This window comes from Rhopilema esculentum, chromosome 16 (assembly GCF_057945365.1).
Source record: "Rhopilema esculentum isolate cy_ngs chromosome 16, ASM5794536v1, whole genome shotgun sequence".
NCBI classification, from domain to species: Eukaryota; Metazoa; Cnidaria; class Scyphozoa; order Rhizostomeae; family Rhizostomatidae; genus Rhopilema; species Rhopilema esculentum.
Window position 1 is genome coordinate 4856919 of NC_142830.1, and position 21515 is coordinate 4878433.

A 21515-nucleotide genomic window follows, 5' to 3' on the forward strand; every position below is an offset into this window, starting at 1 on the left:
ACGAGTTTTTCCTAAAATAAAAATTTTGCCTCGTATGCAAATCTTTTGCCTTTAAGGGCGTGCTTGACATTGTAAACAAACTTGTGCGTCATATGCCCCTGGTTGCCTAGTTCCTACAGCCCCGTTTACAACCATCAAGGTACATAGGCTAGCAATGTTGCCAAGAGGGTAAACTCCTTTTTCTTAACAACTTGAAACCCCATCTTTGCTGATTCATGGCAAAAGGGCCCCAGCTAAAATACATAAACATAATGACTTGCAACCTGACGCGTGACTGATGACGTAAATAAAGAAACGCTAAACACGAAGGCATAAAGCTTCATTCCGATGTCAATTTTTTTTCTTAAGCAGTGAATCCAAACATAAAAAAAATATTAGAGCAGCTTTAAAAATGTAACCCAAATCTAAAATACAAGATAGCTTTTATTACAAAATAAATTTCTTACAATCTTTATTGCTAAAGACTTATCAACTCACAAGACCCTAATAGAAATATCAGTAAAACTGAAACAATGTTACTTAGGAATCGGTTGAATTGGCCTAAAAACACAAACATCACGCAACTGACCATCAAAGAAACCGAATGTAACTAAAAAGTTCTAAAATCTCGTTTTGTGTTAATGAAACGATTACGATAAACCCAAAATAATGAAATCTCATAACTACTGCGTAAAGAATCCATACTCAGCAATTTCACTTTCCACATAAATATTCACTTGTGTCTTCAATTTGGCAAAGTTGTAGCAGTATCAATAGAATTGACATAAACATGCTTTCTATGAGCACGGGATTAGGTATAATTAAAACAGAAAATCTAAATATTTCATGAAACGAAACATGACAACAGGGAGATATCGCATTTTGGAAAGATGACAAAATAATTGTAGGACTTTATCTAAGCTCGTCATATATTTAACATCGCAATGCCTAATTTTATGGAATAGCTTCATTTAATATTTTATTTCCACATCTACATTTTTCCTATGAAACAAAGAGGTTTTATGTAGCTTCCAGTCAAGTCCAGATATCTTCAAGGTATCTTTGTTCCTCTCTAAGTCTCTTGATATATGAAATTGCTTCTGCAGAAGTGATGTTTAAGTGTTCTTTGAACAAGTCAGTGAACGTTTCGTGAACATTTCGTGCCATATTCTTTGCATCCCTAAAACGGCAGCGAAATGGTGGCCATTAGAAAGACCCACGGGGAGGAAAGACAATACATCTTTGTCAGAAAGAAGATAGAGAGACAGGAATATGGCAGCCTGTTCTTAAGTAATTGTAGCTTTAAACACAAGTGAGATGAATGATAACAGTAATATAAATTATTCATAATTGGCTAGGATAATAGCTAGTGCTGTTACCCCATTCAAAATGTTTTTAAATTCATCTATAAAATGCTATTTATCTATAAAGAGAGAAATGGAAAACTTACCCACAAATATAAACAATTGCTTTCTGTTCTGATATCAAAGGCAGTATGAAATCTTTTTGCAATTTTAGGTTATCTTGAACATAGCGTGGAGCATCTGCATCACATGGGTCATCACGTGAGAAAGAAGTAAACAGCTTGGTCAGAATTTTTTGCTCTAACAGCGATTCAATCTTCTTCCTGAAACAGCATAGAATTTATTAGTTTTTCTTTATCAAGATGTAAGTAGGAAGCAATAGAAACTCAGTTAAGGGTCAAAATCAAGTCGTTTGCATTCTTAGCAAAATCTATTCCAACATTATCACCTGTACAGAAAGTCTCGTTCTTTATGACGGCATCCATAAAATAGAACCATTGGTCCGAATTCTTTTGAGCTCTCCAATTTCTTTTGCATTTCTCTAAAAAAAACATGATATCAAATAAGACATAATTTCTAGCCAGAAATTAAATATCTCCGTTCTTTCTAGACTTGGATTCTCAACCAAAAGAATTCACTTTTTCTGGCAAATCGACAGTGATGCAGTCAACCCAGAGTTACCTACGCACATCGAGCTACTCAAGCTAATCCTTAAAGACAATAATTTTTCAAAACTAACATGTCATTAAGCCTAACATTTTATGAATCTTTTCTTTTCGTTTCACAAAGGTATATCTCTCTTCGTTTATGGCAAAAGCACTCAAAGGATTGGGCCACCCATCCGAATGATCTCTTGTCTTACAAAATATGATTCTGATAAATTTAAGATGATTGATATAAAGACAAATGATTACAGTAACAGCGCTTCAAACTGACTGAAGGACTCACCAACAACTTGTCTTAGAAAATAAATAAAGAAAGCCAAAGAAAGAGAATACTTAAAACCAGTAGATAAAAATCCTATACATAAATATTTTTTCGATACAAGAGAGAAATTTTTTATAAAGAATACCTGTGACACAAGAAGCTGATGAAAGGAGCAACACCAGTTCCAGGTCCGATCATTATTATTGGAACAGTTTCGTCCTCTAGCAACTTGAAATTTGTGCCTCGTCGCCAGTACACAGGAATCTGGGAGTGAAGAAGAATAAAAAGAGTTGAAAGCCATTGGGACAGTTTCGTCCACTTACTGGCATCTTGAAACTTGTGCCATGCCGTCAGTACACAGGAATCTCGGAATGAAGAAGAACAAAAGGTGTTGAAGGTAATGGCGACAGTTTTGTCCACTAGAAACTTGAAATATGTGCCACATCCCCGGTGAACCGGAATCTTGGAGTGAAGAAGAATAAAAAGAGTTGAAGGTCTTCGGGACAGTTTCCTCCACTGGCAACTTGAAAGTTGTGCCACGCCGCCAGCACTCAGGAATCGGGAATGAAGAAGATCAAAGAGGGTTGAAGATAATGGGACAGTTTTGTTCACTGGCAACTTGAAACTTGTGTTATGCCGCGCGCATAAAGGAAACTTGGCACGACGAAGAAAATAAAAAGAGATTGATCTCCTTTATTAAACCCCTGATATCAGGCTTGAGATAAGCCTATATAAAAGTAAGATAAAGATCAACAGCCACTGGCTAAGTCTTTCTCTAGATAAATGATTCACCTTGAGGTCATTTCGAATACTGAGGTTTTGAACTTGTTTGCCAAGATCTTCGAACTCTACAGTGCCACACCCATCACATTTCTTACAGTTTGTGCACCTTATTTTTGATGTTAGCTTTTCTAGCCATCCTGTACACAATCCAGTCCTAAAGAAACAATAGCAAATGTCAGGCGACCGTAATAGTTCAATGAAAAATTAAGCTGCGCATTTTAGCGGCCATCTCCAGTAATAAACCACTCTTTAACGTTCAAAAGCTTCATGATGTTGCCGTTGAAAGGCGATGAGCAGCTGTTGAAATTTCGGACGAAAACAAGACTTGTTTCTCGAAATGAAAATAAAGTAAAAAAACGATATCTTTCAACGATAAGAGATGATGCTCCAAAAAAGTTATGACAAATACTCTAGTAAGGCTACAAAATAATCAACCTAGAGTTGAGTAATCACAGTTAGTACTCACCGATCTACTGTAACTCCATCAAGACCATTGATTATGGTCACGTTGAAAACGAATTTTACTGTCCTTTTATTTTGAAGTGGCGAGCTGCAAGGAAATGGAAGCACATATTTGATAAAAATGGTGACAAAAATCAACTAAAATTGGATAGTACGAATAATTAAGAATTATTCTGTACCAGTTCTGCAGATAACCCCTGTCGTAAGCTGATAATTGAAATTATTCTTCTCAAGCAAATACCTTGTAATTGAATAGGCTCTTGGCTGCAATCTTGGAAGAAGTTCTGCAAGGGAAGAAAAAGTAATACTTTAAAAATGAAAATTAAGATGCATAGCCAGCTTTTGGTGCAAAATTATGGCTTTCTTTTTAACATAGACTATCATCTTCTCTATTCCAATAACAGATGATATAGAAGAAAGTTTGTCGGGTCTGGATCGAAGATCTTCTCATTCGTCTCTTCTGTAATTTGAAACTAAAACATGTAAGTCTTTGTTGACGACAGACGCGGAAAATAAGAGCCATATAGAGACTGCTTACCGAGTAATCTCTGGATTGGCGGATTGCAGGAGGGGAAGGCATTCAAAACGTCCATCAAACCAGTGTATGGTTCGCGAATATATGTCATATAATCATTAGCACCTAGAAATGAAAACTGGATTTGATAAATTGATAACACTGAAATAGAAACAGTTTGTTATGCTATGCATCTCATAAAACAGACATCTCAGACAGACCCCCTTTTATCAAACTATGAAAAAATAAAAACACGCTTCGGCAAAAGAAATGTACGTATGTCTGGAACTTTTACCCAGTCCGAAGTTTATCTCCATTCAGGCAATATACCGCACACAAACAAAAATTAAAATTAAAATGATTCTTATCAGTTATCATATAAAGTTTTCATAAAAATTAAATCCTTTAGATGTACCTTGCCTATGATAAAGAATATCCTTAGAATAAAAAGACGAGCACAATTTTTGTCAAACTGAGAAAATGGTATCCAAACACAATAACTGTTAGCTCTATCGCACCATTGGTTTAGAATAACGACAGAAGGATGGCTTGAAAAAAATTAGTGAGATGACTAATTTACGCAAAATTAACAGGAAAAATCAAACGACAGAAACGACACTTTTCCACTTCTTGTGTTTGGTCTAGGGAAGATATTGACAACGGTGGCTTTCTATCTGTTTTTGTTACTGTTCAAATCTTTCCAATCTTAATCAATTCATCGCGCCACGTCACATCGAATCAGGTCAAGGCTGCATTGACTATGGCTGCAAGTGGCATCTCTATGAATAATACTATGCATAAAACATCTTGATTAACGAGCAGCAAAATGTGCCACTTAAAAATCTAAAGGGTAAAGAATTCTGAGCAACCTTGAGTACTGCAAAGTTCCTGTAACCTCCTCTTTTCATCAACATCGTCTGTGTAGTCAACAAGCATTCTGATCAATGCCTGAAAAAGGAAACACGACTTTATCGCTTATTCATCTTTTCGGTCCTATTCACCTTTGTCTATTCAATTTAAGGCTGACATGCTCCGTTTTAGTGTGGCGTTCTCCCATCAATTATAAAGATATCAACACTAAGAACAGACTTGTTTGTAAATATCTTGTTGGTATCATGTAACATTTCAAAACATTGCATCTAGTAAAGACGATACTGTTAATTTTAACTGAAACGTGATAACCCTTCATTACGCTATACTGTCTGCACTTTTTAAACTCGACCTGTCGATTAAGTTTGTCACTTTGTCGATTAAACTGTCTACTTGCAACTTTCACTTAGATTGGCAATCTTCTCACTTGGACAAACTTTCATTTTCTGGGTCATTCAGCAAGTAAATTTTGTACCTACTATTACTTTAACTTTAGAAAAATAGAAAGAGTAAACCTAAAACATAGTTTGTTCTTTGGTTATCTTCTTCTTTTGGCTTAATAAAAAACAAAAAACACAAACAAGTGGCGAATTAGCCTTTAGTACCTCAAAATATGAAGATAGCACGGTAAAGCGGAACATGCCATAATTTTCGTCCTACACAACATCTTTAATTAGGTTAAAGGTTAGCGTTCACAGATTTGTCAAAACAAGGATCAAATCACACGCACGTTACTTTCGATCCTCGGTTGAGTACCACCTTTTTTAATCATTATCAGTCGCTTATGTTCCTAAAAGTGTCATGCAAAAAGTATTCAAGCATGGTATGTTTTCGATTGCCGTGCTGCTTCTTCAAACAAATCAATGAATTAGAAAGTTTGTTACCCGTTTTGGAACAGCCTTGATATCAATGCAAGTCTGTAACAAATGTCTCAGTGTTGACGGGTTTGGCATGTACTCGGGCACTGCAGCATCTAAAGATTGAAATTATTGACAGTGACACAAAATTTAATGTGTGCTCAAATAAAGTAGAATATGATAAATTGCATTATCTTTTTACATATCTCGGGTCCCTATAATGAAACTGACTGCTTCAATGGTTGCTTTACTTCATAATATCTAAATTTTACAAAACAAACCAAGTTGGTGGGCGTCATTTAAAAAGTAATGGGCATTTCATTATTTAAGAACATGTTACCGAATATATTGTATCTGGTACTGACTTCGTTTATTTGTGTTTGCAAGGATCTTCAAACTGATTGGAATATCAGCTTCAGCTTTAATTCCTATTCTATAAAGTATGAAAAGGTTTGAATCAGTCATGATGCAAAGCGCACAAAAACACATTTAATCTTAAAATAAAATAACAGGTTTTAGGTGAGTCATGGAATCAACCAAACATTCATCAAGGACAATATACTTCATTTTAAATGCAAAAGTGCAATCACAGTGAAATGTCATTCGAATCATAATTTAATCAGCAAAAGACATACAATTCATGATGGTATGCCCTGTGTTACAAAAATTTTAGTCTAAATTCCTGAAAAAATCTGAAGAAAATAGTTTGTGGTTCATTGACAAATGTAAATTAAATGCATCTTTGTAATCAAAAGCAGAAAATTGTGCGAAAATAAAAACCTTGAGATTAAGTCTTCTACAGATTTGTCTTCATTAGGGCATACAATACCAAATGTATCACCAGGCTCGTAAGTAATATTCAATTCCTGCCAAAAGAGAGTCACAGTCTTTATTGAATCAACTTAAAGAAAATATAAAAGGACCATAAAGATATACTTGATTAAGTAACATATTTCAAGAGTATTATGTGTTTAAATTTAGATTACAGTTTAGGATTTGTCATTTGGAAAGCTTGAACATGTAGTTTCATGAGATGGCTACAAGACAATACAACAAATCCTGAATACCTTGTCCAGCTTATTTGTTGTTACTGTTACAAGTTGATTAGATCAAGTGAACTTACCTGTACATCAATCTCTAGCTCTAAAGCTGTTTTCACAGCATCATCTGTAGTGAGTTGCTCAGCTCTCACTATATTCACCATTTTTACATCTGAAACTGCAGCTTGGAAAGTTGCATTGTTGTGCAGTGGCAAGTTTTGTATGTCCTGATGTTAAAAAAGCAGTTGGCAAATTCCATATATTTTTTAACACAAAAAAAACTACAGGATGAAGAATCTGGCTTTCTTTTCATGGCATCATTGTAGAAATGGGAGTTACTTAAACACTACTGAGCCATATCAACTGGCCTTTCCATAAAGGAATTTCCATAGAGGTATCAGAAGATAGTTCTTTCCAGAAAATGGTGAGATGTTGTGTGAGGTAACACATAAGGCTATATAGAGCAGAGAGCACTGGATCAGTGATAATAAAGAAAAATAATGAGCCATTGAGGATAATAATATTTGTTGAAGGATTAATCTTATCTTTCATCTTTTTAGAGAGATCAATAGCTCGCTTTTATATTTGAACATACTCCTTAAGTGGACCAAGGAAGTAACATCAGCTTGAAAAAGTAGGTATTTTCTGGTATTCTGCAATGGTTAATTGAAATTACTCGAATACTTACAACAGAAGCTTCAGGCTGGAAGTCCAATTCAAGGAATGGATGAGGAGAAAGAGGAACTTTCAAGCCTGCAAAAAAAGGTAAATGATAATTTAGTCCAGCACTTTCAATGATGTGTTCAAGTATACTCCCCAAAATATAGCAATGCAAATTTTCAACAGCTGTTAAAACAAACCGAACAAACATTCTGGTAAATTGTTAAACATAAAGTGGTATACCTTTTCCAATTAAATCCTGACTAGGCTGACTCCAAATTCTCTTTGCACTCATAGGTGTGCCACTTTCTTTAATATTGTCAGATTCCATTTCTAAATTGTTTGAGATGGAATCAATTTCCCTTGCCTTTCCACTTTTGCTGTTCAAATCAACCAAACTCTTTGGTTTATTGTTGTCTTCTACAGCTCTGTCCTCTCCTTTTTCTTGACTTCTTACAAAAACTGAATGAATTTCAACAGCCTGGGTACTTTTTCCAAGATGTTTAAGCAGTGAGGGCCACAATCCTTCAATCCAAGGATCAACTACTAGTTCTAGTCTAAAAGAATAAATGCAATGGCTATTAGATGTTCTACAAAGCTTGTTTGACCAAAGTTTTAGAAATTGTTTTGTTATAAACTTATTTGAACTTTATACATGAGCATGTTTCAATTCTCATTTCAAAGTGGACAAGATAGAAAAATTGAAATTCACATACCCAACAGCATCATCTGCATATCCTGTTGGGTAAAATGGCTTTGCTCCTAGTTCAAGGATTCTCTTTTCAATACTTTTACCACAGTTACAAAAATTTGTATAATTACTGTCTCCAAGTGCTAAGAGAGATATAAAAAACAATAACTGCATAACTCATTTGCCTAGAAACACTTTCATAGTTATTCTAATGTAACTACTTTTCCCTAAAAAACAAAGGGCAATGGATTTGGGTCAAATATTCATTGGCCAGACACTTTCCCTAATCATTATGGAGCATTCACTTTCACTGTCAATTATTTTGCTTTTTTTCTATTTTGAGCCCAGTGGGTGGGTGATAACTGCTGACTTGTGCACATGGATTAATTTAACATGCATACAGGCACGGACGTGCCTTGTCAGCCAGAATATGTGCTTCTTGGTTTGAATGGCATACCGTGCCTGATTTCAGCTTCAACTTTTCATGCAGCTCAAACATGCAGCTCAAACACTGATATATTTCATCCTGTTGCAAAAACAGTCAAAAAATAATGGAAAATAAGAAGACAAATTTCATTTGATCACGCTCAATATGTGGAAATGCACTATCTGCTACTCCCTCTGTATGAGTAAATTTGTCTTTTGTTCTCTTTCTTTCTCCGCAATAAAGGCATAAAAGCTTGTTGAAAGTTGAAAGTAAAGCGGGGTACCAGTCCCAAAGTCTAAAAATACCTTTTTGTGATGTTTTAAAGTTGGACTTGTATCTTATTTTATCCAGCATGTCAAATTACACCAGGAAATGAATTTTCAGTTGTGTAACTTGCAAAATTAAAACATTATAGTGTAACACGTAATAGGAGACAAGCACCCCAGTGAAAAATTGTACTTCAAACTACATTATACCATAAATACATTATACCTAAAGAAGGTTTTTTACAAAGCATTTCGATAGCTATAACTTTTTGCTTATAGATCAGATCACATAAAGCTCTTTCTGATAAAATCATCAGATTTGACAAATTTGAAGGTCAAAATATTACTAACCATGCATTTTATATTATGCTTTCTGAGAATGTCCTCAAGACTTAATATGATCAGTGGTCTTTACTTTCAGGATTTAAACGTAAAAAATTTGGTTAGGCAGTTTGCTATATGGTTATACAAATTGATTAAACAGGCAATCATTGAATGTTTTTTGCTATCAATCCTTGTATTGTATACGGTACTAGGAGAGCCCTTCCATCCATTCAAAAAGATTGTGCTCCTACCACCCAAAAGAGTTCTGTTGTTTATGAATTTAGGTGTCAGCGTGACTCTCACTATGTAGGATGCACAACTCGAAGATTGGGGGTAGGATAAAACAGCATGTTCCTTCCAACATACGAAACAAAAACAGGCTGCTCAAACTGCAACTCAAAAAGAGCAGCCTCCTCAACCTTGTAGGTCTAAAAACACAGCAAAAACTAGTGACTTTGCCATCGGACAACACCTGTTAGACATCGCAGATTGCTTTTGTTACATACAAACAAAAAAGCCACCATTGTGTAGACAGAAGGAGTTTGTTTTCTCTCTTGGATTCCAGTGGTAATTTTTCTGTAGGGACGAAGTACTGATTGGATAACTATGCTGGTCATGTGCTTGCATTTTTCTGATTGGCCATTTTAATCCACAACTGGTTATATATTTTCCACTGTGTTCTTTTGTACCCTTATTCTGCATTTTATACTCTGGGGAGTGTCAGACTAAAAAGCTTTCAGTAGTTGTGAAATTTTTGCTTTTTTCAAATCCATTTTCAAGTTCTGTAACTGCCAAAAAAAGTCTTGATCTCATAAGGCATCCTCCAAAAATTCATTTGTGTGTAAGTGAGCAGCACTTAGCTACTAATGGGGTAAGGGAGTTTCATCAAAATCTGCTAGCGGCCATTGTGGAACTTAAGAAATAACATGACTCTTTTGTGCAATGTTCCCTACAATGAATGAGTGTTCAACCTCTTTAGGCCAATATTTGGGCACAGCATGCAATATAGAATTATATTATATAATATAACATCCACAATTATAAATAGATTTATAGGTAGATATATATATAATATATATATATATATATATTAAACGTAAATAAGCATATGATTTAAATAAGTTTTAGAAATAAATAAATACAAATAAATAAGTTTTGATTACCTAGAAATCCAAATCTTAGGTTGCACAGATAACTATCAGCAAGAGTCTTTTTATTAATTCTTCTGAAGAATTTTCTCACAGTATCAGGGGGTTCTCCATCACCAGTTGTAGAAACCACAAACACGACACACTTTTCTTCATTTATACAAAACTAGAATAGAAAATCCCGACTTTAAAATAAACAGGGAGTTTTTCCTAATTTTTGTATTACCCAAGTGAAAATGTAAAGCTGTTAAGCCGGCCAGGGTGTACCAGATTTAAATGATCGAAGCATGCATGAAAGCGACAGACACTTAACAATCTGCTGTGACATTTTGGCGGATATATATTTATTTTCTAATGACTTACCTTTTTCTCAATGAGACTTAGACAAAATATTGAAGCATTCAAACCATGAGTAGAACAATTATCATAGATTTCTTCAGCAATTGCCTTTGCTTGACCTGTTTGAGAGCCGTAAAGAATAGTAAAGTCACTACGATCTAGCATTATTCTAATTTGTAGGCCCGGTCACTTGAAGCTTGTTATGTCTCATTTTGAATTAGCCTCTCGTACATTCGTTGTTTGGGCCGAGCCCCGAAAAAGAGTGGAAAATACCTCTTCCGGGATAATTAATTTGTCAACCCGGTTTTTTGTTGCCAAGTTTCCTTTGCTTTTTCCACGCTTCACAAAAAACAAAAAAAGGTTGAATCGCTTGAATCAATCGATGAAGAAGGTCGCGAGGGAATTTCGGTCAAAGGCAACAAAAATGGCCCTATTTTGTCGGATAAAACCTTTTGCACGAGCAGAAGAAAGGAAGATGATATGAATACTGGGGTATTGCTGTATTACAAGTTTGCCGAAGATTCGGGGTGCCTCTCCCCACACCACACACTCCCAACGCCCCTGTATTTCTGCTTCCATTTTTAGGGGAATTCTAGCCATTAACCTCTTTTATTATTATTTGAGAGACTTTCTGCCAAACTCAACCAAACTCAAGTTGCAATACACATGAAGACAGGAGTCAATTACGATACACTCTTTTTTCAATAAGAACAATTTTATAAGAACACGAGCCTCAAAATTGACACAACAAATTAAGAACACAACAAATTAAGAGCAACCTGAGTCTGTAAAATGCAATTTTGAACGACGTTTCATTTCAAAAACGAAGATTTTTAGCCATGTGTGGGTGCTTTTTCGGCGAATACTCAAACTTGTCGGCAAACGAAGGCTGTCTCACTCACTTTGTTGGCAAATGAGGCCTCAACACCACTCTAGAGTGAATAAGATACCAATTGCCCTGCTTGCATCCTATTAATTTAAGAAAAAATTAAGAACAATCTAGCCTCGGATTTTCGAAAAAATTAAGAACAGTCAGCCTGAACTTAAATTTACTGGCTCTTATAAAAAAAGAGTGTACTAGAAAAAGACATACATACTATGTATACATTACAATAAGGAATTATTTCTGACGGATGCTTGTAAAAACCAATCAGGACAGTGGGAGCCATGCACCCAAGGGAAAATTCTTGAAGTTGATGAATTTTTAGTTTGAAGGTGGCATGAATCAGCAAAAAAATCAAAGTATTTTTAATGCAAAAGGTATGGCATCTATAGTACGATCAGCTGATAATTTTGTTAAGTAAATTTATCAGCACAAATGTTCAATACAGCTTACACAAATTAAGCTTTATAACAATAGTTAGGTACAAAATTGAGAACAGGTGCATTTTCATTAGATCTAACTACATTTTTAACTGCTTTAGGACATATTACACGCATTGTCTTTGCCTTTATGCTAGATATGATTTTTTACTATTTTCAAACCATTTCATGCTGTTTTTATTCTAATTATAAGAACCAAATACTGAGATTCAAAATTGAGGCCATAGAGTAGAAAATGTTAGAAAATTTATCAATATTTAATTGTTATTTTCCATTGCTTTGTAAACTACAACTTCATTTAACATAGAGTAAGGTTACATAACTTAGCAGTGCTTACCATATATTTTCATATGTAATCGTTAATTATTTCGTACATTGTCTACATATTATACAGATAACTCTATTTGACACCATGTCCCTGCATTATACAGACATTTGATATTACTTCAGTACTATATATGCTCGGTTGTTGATGTTGGCATCGAATAAATGGTGGTGATCACAGTTCAGGAACGGTTTAGTTTGTCTCACAGTCACAATTGTTATGTCAGAAGAATACCGTTTATTGTATTCTTAGCATCTGAGGACCAGCGCCCTTTTTAGCAAACTAACTAGGGGGAGGGCAATTGCCCCTCCAGCCCCAGTGACTTTCCATTGTTTTAATCGATAGGCAAATGTACTCCTCTTTGAAAAACTAAAAGTTTGCCCTCACAGCTAATTGCCCTTCAAATAGGCCATGTTGACGACAGTTATAATTATTCAGACGCATGTAGAGAATACTTTTGTAAACACTCTTTTCTCATAAAGAAAAGTTTCTCAAACATAAGAACTACTAATGAAGCAAGGAATGACAAAGATAGAATCACTACCAATCCTCCGAAATGGGTTATTGTAAATTTGTGATTTGTAACTGTTGTTCCAGTCTCTGATGAGCACTTGCTATGCATCCACCTCTCGTAATCACTAGCAAGAATAGCTTTTTCTTTATATTCCAAGATTTTTCTTGAAATTAAACCGTTCCAAGAAGAGCCACGGCTGAAAAAAACATTCCATGTTCCTTTCCCATGGTTTGTTGGAATCACTTTAAGTCTGCAGTCTTTCTGTTTACCAGCATAATATTGTGCCATGGGATACTCCATGATAAAAGCCTGAAGTTCTCTGGAGTAGAAATATATTTTAAGAAATATATTATGAATAAAGACTATATTTTGAATGCAAAGAGACACAGTATAACCACAAGTAATTCAAGAAGCAAAGGCTCATACTAACATGATCATACATTTCTCAACCGGCCTAATTGCATAGATGAAAGGGGCCAGAGGGTCATGTCCGATCAATTATCAAGCACGCTCGTGTTATTTTTGTCTATTTAAAAAGGCCGAGAAAGGATTCCTATAGCCTTGCATAGAACTTGAATTGCAAATATTAACAGACAAGGTATAGATAAACCTGGTTCTCAAATTTTGATTATCAACCCTTTTGAATATTGGTGGGAAAATACAATTAATTGACAAAACCTTGTCGCAATCAAAGAGATATGTAGTTAAAACATACCCATTGAGAACCTTCATTGCACCTTCTCTAGTGGATTTGAGATTGTATTTCTTCATGAACGTAAACATGTTTGTAAAGTGTTCGCTGGTTGAACGTCGGAAATATTCTGCAACACTTGTACTAGCAATTGTGGCAAACTTGAAATCGTTTGTAGGATTCGTAAACTGCGAGAAAAGTATGCGGTGATTGTGTTGTTGAATTACAAGTCTATCTGCCTGTTTTAAACTAAAGCAAATTTACAAAGCAAACTATTATACTTCAAGTTACGAACTCAATCTGTTGTTCACATGTCATATAATTGTGTCTCTTTCGACATTGCCATCGTCATATGTGTTTAAGCTTAATGCTTGTAAATGATGCTTTATCGTATTGTATAATTATATTTTTCTTACGTGAAAATAATGAACTGAATTAACAAGATCAAAGTCAAAAATTTTGCTCTATTCCTTTAGAAGTTTCCATTGCAACGTAGCATCAAAACTACGGTAAACAAACTCAGAAGCAGCATCAAAATTAGCGGCAGCCAAAAGCTATCAAACCACGAGTTAATGCGACAGAACTTTGAGTTCACTACAAATTATGTGCACGCTAAGTGCTCCTTCACCAATTTTTTTCTACGGCAACTTGGAAACTCGACTGAATGTACAACGAAGGGAAAAGGATTTTAAGTAAATGGCGCACGCATAACATATGACACAAATTATGAAATAAATGATTAATAAAGTCAAAGAAATGGTGAAATGGTAGCAAACAAACAGAATCGGATCAAACATCGAAAAGAAATAGTTAACATATGAAAAACATGACATACTAATTAGCATATTGAAAATATATTGTTCTAAGGGGGAAATGGGGTTGATTGAAATTAACGTTGGAAACGTTGGTATTCTAAAAAATATTTGGCAAGCATTGTAGGTTTGTATAAGTATCATAGAAGTTGAATTCATAATGATAGCTGTTTACTCAAACACCTTCAGCATACAAGGATTATCCTACAAGTGGCATTGTTCATGAATAAGGGATAAATTAAGTGCTAATTTATGACGCACAGATCTCTTTCATGGTAGGCAATGGAAAATTAAGCCACCTGTGTGAATTCTGAAGGAAAAGTGTACACATTGACCGCTTGCTTTTCAAAATGATGAAGTTGTTTTGAGGGTTTTGCCAGCTTTGGTTCCATAACTTTATGGCCCAATTAACCCATTTACCCATTCGTTGATTAAGGACAATAAGGTACAAAATGTTCAATATTTCCAGGTGGCATTTCCAAAGAGCAGAGATCATTTTATTTTTTCAAAAAAGCGAAAAACAACGACCACTGTTATTTGTAAATAAAGGTTCCAAACAGCACCAAAATAAATCTGTACCTTAGGATCATGCATTCCTTCAAAAACATTCAAATTTTCTTGTTTCACTTTTACAGCTGTCAGAGTTGCCGTGTACGTAGACATGATAATCACCATTGCAAAAGCAAAGACGACAAAACTGATCCTTGCAGAACTTTTCTTCGGGCTCTTTCCACCAAGATCTCTTTGAAACGTAATTCCCGAAACGTACGCGAAGCCATCCTTAAGGTTATAACTCCTCTTTGAGCTCTCGTCTTTTTTAGAAAATAGCGTGTTTTCCAAGATATAAATGAAGCAAAATCCAAACAAAAACATTGCTAGAAGAACCAATAATAGATCTCCATCAACATTGTTTACAAAGCTAAAGTTCAGGAAAGACAGTTCGGTCTCATATTGTTGGAGGAGCAATATTGCAAGGGATATATGAAACATTGGTTCACCAACGTCGACCACAGCCGATCGTGATTCTGTGGCTGTAATCGGTCCCATTATCATTTCTGCCTTTCTTATTATAAGGTCCCTGATCATGCCATTCCAAGTGTTATTTTCAAAGCTCCCGTAATAACCATCCTCAGCAAGGTAGAGATCTATTGACAATGATAAGTCTTTTTGTAGTCGTTTAAGCAGATCCATCATGAGCCCTACACAGCATGTTCGTTCCCATGTTGTTCCGTTGCTAGTTGTTTCCTTAAATCTACACAAAAGGCCTTGAGTACATGAACGGGTTTTTCTATCAATATCCTTATTAGATGCCTTTTCTACAAATGGTGGGTCCTCTACTGTAACAACTGTTAACATCTGTTTATGAAAGTTGGTCCGGGAAAGCCAAGAAATCTTTGAGTCGCGTGAAAGCAGTGTTAATTTGCCTTTGCCGGACAATCGATACATAGTTTGCCATTGGTGGTTTGGGAGGCGAAAAGAGACTGAAGCCAGAGGTTCAGTTGAACTCCGCTCATTGCAGAGGGCTTTGAATTCGCTAACAGCCTTCTTTGTCATAAGAATGGCATCCCTAGAGCAAATGAATATTGACAACATTTCGAGGAAAGCAAAATTTGAGATTAAAAGAGAAAAAAATCTGAAAATTCATTTGTCGGAAACATCCATGAAATTTCTAGAAATGTTGGCGCCATTTTTCAGTGTCAAATTTCTCCTCTTACTTTGTACTTTATGTTTATATCATATTCACAAACCTTCTTGCCTCAACATTGGAAAAATTATTCCCAAGCAAATCAACTCTTATATTCATGCAAAAAACAGTCTTTTGAATCAAGGGAGGCGGTAATGTCATTTCGCAAGAAATTAATTTACATCATCAAATTTACTGCGATTATTGGCCTGTGACGCTATTTGCTTTAAAGTGCAAAGAGAATTGAAAAGAAGAAATTTCCTAACACTTTTGAATGGGAATTAAATGAAAATAAAAAGAAATTCAAGAAGATGGAGGTATGAGCAGTTGTCTGCCCTACATAAAGTGCACAAAATTTCGGCCGAAAATTTATTTGTAAGACATTTAGAGATGTCCAAAAATTTGTCACGCAGAAAGGTTTCGTATAAATTGCGCAAGCGCAATGTAAATTGACTGGAGCAACAGAAATCAATTGATCTCAGAATCCTTTTTCCACTACAAAACAAACCGAACCGAAAGGTAGAATCTTAAACATGAAAAGATCGGCAAAAATCTTTTAAAACTAACGTACTGCTAATTGAAATCATCTTTCTCATTCTCAAATTGAAATCAAATGAAATCACCTTTCTTGTTCTCTATCAAAAGTCACCGTCACTGAATGTTCGGTACTGAAAGTTTCTTAGCAATATCAAATTTTTAGAACTCAGAGTCACTTACAAGTTTCTCAAGAGTTTAATAACAATCTTTAAAATATGTGTGAAATAATAACCTGCTTCGAATTTGCTCTAAACATCTAAAAGACTGGTCAAAATTTGGGCGAAAATTTGTTTGTCCAAAATGCCAAAAACATGTTTATTATCCTAAATTTTATCCGCTGAAAATTTTTGAATTTAATTTACACGCTGCTACTTAAAAGATTAGTTCTTAGACGAGGCAAAACATTTGAAGATTTTCCTTTTGGGATATCGTTTATAATCACTGCTGTAGTTCTACGTTAGGAAGCAAGTATGTTTGCTTGATCTAAAAAATAATATTTCTTAAAAAACCTATAATTCACTTGCTGGTAGTCCCTGCTAAATGAATAATCTTTAATGTCGTCACATGCTCTTACACCCTTTAACAAAACTTTCAAAAATGGGTTTGGGATATGTAATTGGCTGAAGGAAATATCAAAATGTCTAAGATACCCTAAAACCAACTCTTCTTCTTCGTAAAAATATCTTGGCCTCATTCACAAAACTTTTTGAATCCGAAATCCGAACTTTACAACAAGCTTTTTTTATTTGAATTAAGAAAACTTACGGTCTTGATAGCCTTTTACTTTCAACCGACAATGATACCACCTTCTTTGCAGCAAGAAGCATGATGCTGTCCTTGTTCAAAGATGGCAGCAGACTAGCCTTGTTTTCCTCAAACTCAACGTTCAAAAGAATTGTAGGAACGATCGCTTTTTTGATGTTTGAGCTGACTGTGACCCATATCACATTGTCCTTCAAAGCAGGATGCGAAATCGATCTCGCCAAAATTAGCTCGGATATGTGATTTGAGCAAAGAAGAATAATTGTTGATGTTGATGTTGTAATTGCCTTGTTTACAGCTTCTGTGATATCTTTTACAAGGGAGCGAGTACTACCAACCTTCTGAACAAAAAGACCGTCATCTGAGATCTTACTGAGAGTATTTGCAATATTCTTGACACAAGGATCCTGCTCGTCAGTCACGAGCATTACTGGCTTGACAAAAACTTCATTTATAAGCGTCTTGAATGTATGCAGATAAGCGTCTTTGAATCTTTTGCAAGGTGATGGCACATCGAATGCCTCATCCGAGATCTGCTCCAAAAAGAATATAATTTCAACACAATTTAAGAGCTTAAAACAGAGTAATAATCGTAATTATTATGTGTCTATCATGTTATCAAGTGTCAAGAATATTGGTTCCCATGTGCAGTGAACCAAAAAGTGGTCCTTGCTGTTGTCAGCAATGATCGCTGAAGTAGAAACTTGTATGTGATTATCATTTGGGTCCGTTGACCATCATTTCTAGTTTCTACTCTTACATTATATGGTCAAAGAGGGTTGCCCTTTAACAATAATTTTCAAAGACCTCTCCATGTTACTGTTCTCTCTGATAAAAAGGCTGAAGATGAGGACTCTTCAAAAGAAAAGGGAAAAAATATTTTCTGACCATGGAATGGCTCAACAAATTGAAACAGCACCTGCTCGAAGATCAGCAATTATTATGAAATGAAATGAAAATAAAGTAGTTCGAATATCTGTAACAGAAGCTTCTTTGAAAATATTCTTTCTTTTTCTTTTCTTTTCTTATTCATATAGACTTGCGTCGTTTATTTGGTGCACTAATGATCAAACTGAGGCTCTTTGTTTACCGGGTCACAGAAGATCGCAGATCATCGGAGACAAGCAGTATAAGAGAACACTGGTATCGACGTTTGCAGATAGATGAAAGCCAAGCTGTTTACGGGGTTGGGGGAAGAGAAACTTTTTGAGACTTTTTTAAGCCACGAAATCTCATCAAGATAAAGAAAAAACTAACAATGGGGGAGTTTTTGCGATACCACAATGAATATACTTTGAAATATACTTTGGAGTAGTGAAAAATTAAAACTTTATTTCAAAATACGGTTTTTAAGTACATTAGGGGCTGAAGTTTTCACTAGAAGCAACCAACAAGAGGCAGACACTTAGAAACGTTTAGTATATCAGATTAATTTACTAGATTGCAATTCAGAACATTACTTTTCTTTTAAGATTTGTTTCTAGCCACGAGATTTTACCTGATACTTGCAAAGAATTGTATTTACCTGCGAGCAGTTGCCTGGCTGCAATGGATGAAGCTTTTCTTTCTTGCTTGAGAGGACTTCAGTTATGATATTTTCAATCTGCTCTCCAACATATGACATTCTCAAAACAGTGCTATTTCTAGAAATATCCTGTTGCCTAGAAAGTATGTCCACGATATTTGAAAGGCCAGCACTCCCTTTAATTAGCTCATATTGAAACCGTACTCTTGTATTTGAAAACGTAAAATTATGAGCCTTTGAACTCGTAATATTTGAGATCAAACTGCTATTCACAAAGGTTGTGACATCATACTCTAACATGTAAGAAAGTCGAATGGCAGACAATAACCAAAGTGAAGCCACAGTAGATTTCAAAAATATTTTTAGCGTAGTCATGATTTACAAATAAGTTGTAATACACATGTGTTTAGTCAACTTCCTCGCAAATACAATTTAGAATGCAAGCTTGTCCTTTGCAGTGTTCATAAAATATTAATGAAAAGTTTATTTCTGGTTTCAGCCACTGACGTTTCAGACCTGCAGCAACTTGATTCAAAGCTAGCATCAGCTAACAAGCAAGGCAAATTGAACAATCAACATGCACCTTAATGCCAGGGGGGGGGGATGTGGGTGCGAATCACAGTCTTTGAAATCCTTATTTTGAAAGTTTTGAAATTGCAATTACAATGCTTCTTTACGCCAGAGAATCTTATTACATAACGCTAATGCCTAGAATTCACCCAATTCTGTAAGAAAATGACTAAATTTAATTATAAAACAAAGTTAAAATTAGCTTATTGCTAGTAGAAAATTTTGTGTCCTCCCAAAAATATCAGTCATTCCACACCCCTGTCTATTGATGTGAAAAGGTTGATTAAAGGAAGTTTGACGTATTGCTCTGAGTGCCAATTCATTGCCAATTGGTAATCATCAGTGAACAACTATAGTGGACTGACCTACACCTTTTTGAAACAAGATAGAATGTAATTCAGAACATAGGTAGACTAAGATCATTTTCCTACGTTGAAATAGGTGACAGCAATTCCGGACCAAAAAGGCGGGTTGGTGGATCCCTACTCTGTCGATCATGTCATGCCATGGATTCATTAAAAAATGCGGTTTCATATTGAAACAACCACGCTGATCTGCGATTCTGTTCAGTTATATGATGGAAACAGTAGGGGGCTGCATTCAACTATGTTGTTGTATAGTTAACATTACGTCATTGGACGACGAGATTACGAGAGATTGCACCACGACATGCAACTCAAAACAAGTTACGTCATGGTATATTTTGGCCGTCAGGGATTGCACCACGAAGTGCAACTCGAAGAAAAACCTTATGATTGGACAAATAATAACAAGAACCCCTTTTCCTATTGGACGTTTGCTTTGCTGGAACTTTTATTGGATGTTTAGATTTATTGCACTATCTATTGTTTAATCTTATATAAATTTGAGCTTTTAGTTTAGAGATTTAGAGAAGTTGTAATTTAGACGCTAGTTTGACGCTGATGAAGATAAAGATAAAGACCAGTCGCCGTTTCTCTCTCTGACGTTCTCCTGCCGCCGCTAAAGTAAAGATTCAGAAGCAAGGTCGTAAGTTAAAGCCCTGAATTTTATTGGTATTTGTTAAAGTAGAAAGAACTCACGCAATTTCATGTTATACTTAACACTGTCGTTCAACCTCAAGTATAACAATGTTCACGATGTTGGTTTTTCTAGCCATCAGGGCCGCCGAGAGGGGGGGGAAAGGGTAAATTATGCAAGGGGTTCAAGGTCAAAGGCGTCTCATAAAGAAATGAATTTTGTTTTAAAGTTTAATCAATTAAAAGTAACAGAATTATGCCTAAAAATTTTAAGACGTTTCAAAGGATTGCACGAAAATTAAATTCAAGCGGTAATCCAAAGGGCATGGTCGCGAAAATTTCTGCTCGCTTCGCTCACAGGAGGCCTCGCTTTTCGGATTTTCTCAAAGGACCTCCAAAACTTCTCTTGTAAGTCAACTCTTTAAGGGCTGTTCAGAAATTTACGTTACGCCTTGGGGTTGGGTGGCTCAAGATTAAAGTTTGTCACGATAAATTAGGGGGTGGGTGGTACTTGATTAAAGTTCGTGGCGTCACGGTAAAAATCCACGCTGCCAAGTGGAATTGTTTTGTGCGATAGTGTTTCAATGCTATGGATGACGTCCAGTGGCGTAGCGTCTATGTATAAAAAAAAAATTCGTGGCGCAAGCGTAAAAAATTCTAGACAAATTCTATAATTCTTGCAACACTTCTAACGGTAATAAAAACGTTGTAGTGTTAAAGTCAATGCACAACATTTTCCACAATAAACGGCTTTTTTCTGGTCACGAGCAGCATGCAGTGAACTCCAGCACCAACATGCCAATTGGCTATTTTTCCAAGTAAACAGATGGCAAAAAATTGTGAAATTCGAAAAATCTAAAAAAATGAAGCCCCTCGACATCCCTGTCGACATTTCGACATTTCGACAATAAATGACGACATTTCGAGCATAGCCCGTTATCAAGTGAATAATGGGCTATGCTCGAAATGTCGTTAATTATTTAAAAAAAAATTTTTTTCCTTGTACAATTTACTTACATTGATTACGTTATTAGTGTTAACTTGCTATCCTGACATATGAGTAACAAATGCACTATTCTTGCGACTGTCTGGTGTCTTCAAGAAGACAACTGGATACAGGCCCATGTTGTCTAGGCTATTTATACGAAGGAAACGCATAAATTAAGCAAATAAATATAATTTT

General features: G+C 35.4%; 2 protein-coding genes across 2 annotated transcripts; both read right to left on the reverse strand.

Moving 5' to 3' along the window:
- Positions 1 to 564: 564 nt before the first annotated feature.
- Positions 565 to 10821, reverse strand: LOC135682074 (methionine synthase reductase). Its single transcript, XM_065196797.2, has 18 exons — positions 10616 to 10821; positions 10268 to 10418; positions 8113 to 8230; positions 7640 to 7953; positions 7425 to 7489; positions 6820 to 6963; positions 6477 to 6562; positions 6062 to 6129; positions 5724 to 5812; positions 4839 to 4917; positions 3994 to 4095; positions 3697 to 3739; positions 3460 to 3543; positions 3003 to 3147; positions 2356 to 2474; positions 1732 to 1824; positions 1430 to 1606; positions 565 to 1159 (listed from the first exon to the last, which is right to left on the reverse strand). The coding sequence occupies exons 1-18, from the start codon at positions 10754 to 10756 to the stop codon at positions 1015 to 1017; spliced, it is 2163 nt and encodes a 720-aa protein (XP_065052869.2). The 5' UTR covers positions 10757 to 10821; the 3' UTR covers positions 565 to 1014.
- A 102-nt stretch (positions 10822 to 10923) lies between these two features.
- Positions 10924 to 19820, reverse strand: LOC135682850 (glutamate receptor ionotropic, NMDA 2B). Its single transcript, XM_065197922.2, has 5 exons — positions 18765 to 19820; positions 17243 to 17772; positions 14836 to 15823; positions 13469 to 13632; positions 10924 to 13072 (listed from the first exon to the last, which is right to left on the reverse strand). Exons 1-5 carry the CDS (start codon positions 19137 to 19139, stop codon positions 12670 to 12672), a joined length of 2460 nt encoding a protein of 819 aa, XP_065053994.2. The 5' UTR covers positions 19140 to 19820; the 3' UTR covers positions 10924 to 12669.
- Between the last annotated feature and the right edge of the window lie 1695 nt (positions 19821 to 21515).

What these genes read in the sequence shown, in the direction of transcription:
- LOC135682850 (XM_065197922.2), bottom strand. Translation starts at nt 19,139, where the DNA reads ATGACTACGCTAAAAATATTTTTGAAATCTACTGTGGCTTCACTTTGG. An exon ending in AGTAAAAGGCTATCAAGACC is followed by an intron (nt 15,824 to 17,242) that starts GTAAGTTTTCTT and finishes CATTTGCTCTAG; the next exon opens with GGATGCCATTCTTATGACAA. An exon ending in GCAATGAAGGTTCTCAATGG is followed by an intron (nt 13,073 to 13,468) that starts GTATGTTTTAAC and finishes TTTCTACTCCAG; the next exon opens with AGAACTTCAGGCTTTTATCA.
- LOC135682074 (XM_065196797.2), bottom strand. Translation starts at nt 10,756, where the DNA reads ATGCTAGATCGTAGTGACTTTACTATTCTTTACGGCTCTCAAACAGGT. An exon ending in TGCAAACACAAATAAACGAA is followed by an intron (nt 5,813 to 6,061) that starts GTCAGTACCAGA and finishes TTCAATCTTTAG; the next exon opens with ATGCTGCAGTGCCCGAGTAC. An exon ending in GCAATTGTTTATATTTGTGG is followed by an intron (nt 1,160 to 1,429) that starts GTAAGTTTTCCA and finishes CTGCCGTTTTAG; the next exon opens with GGATGCAAAGAATATGGCAC.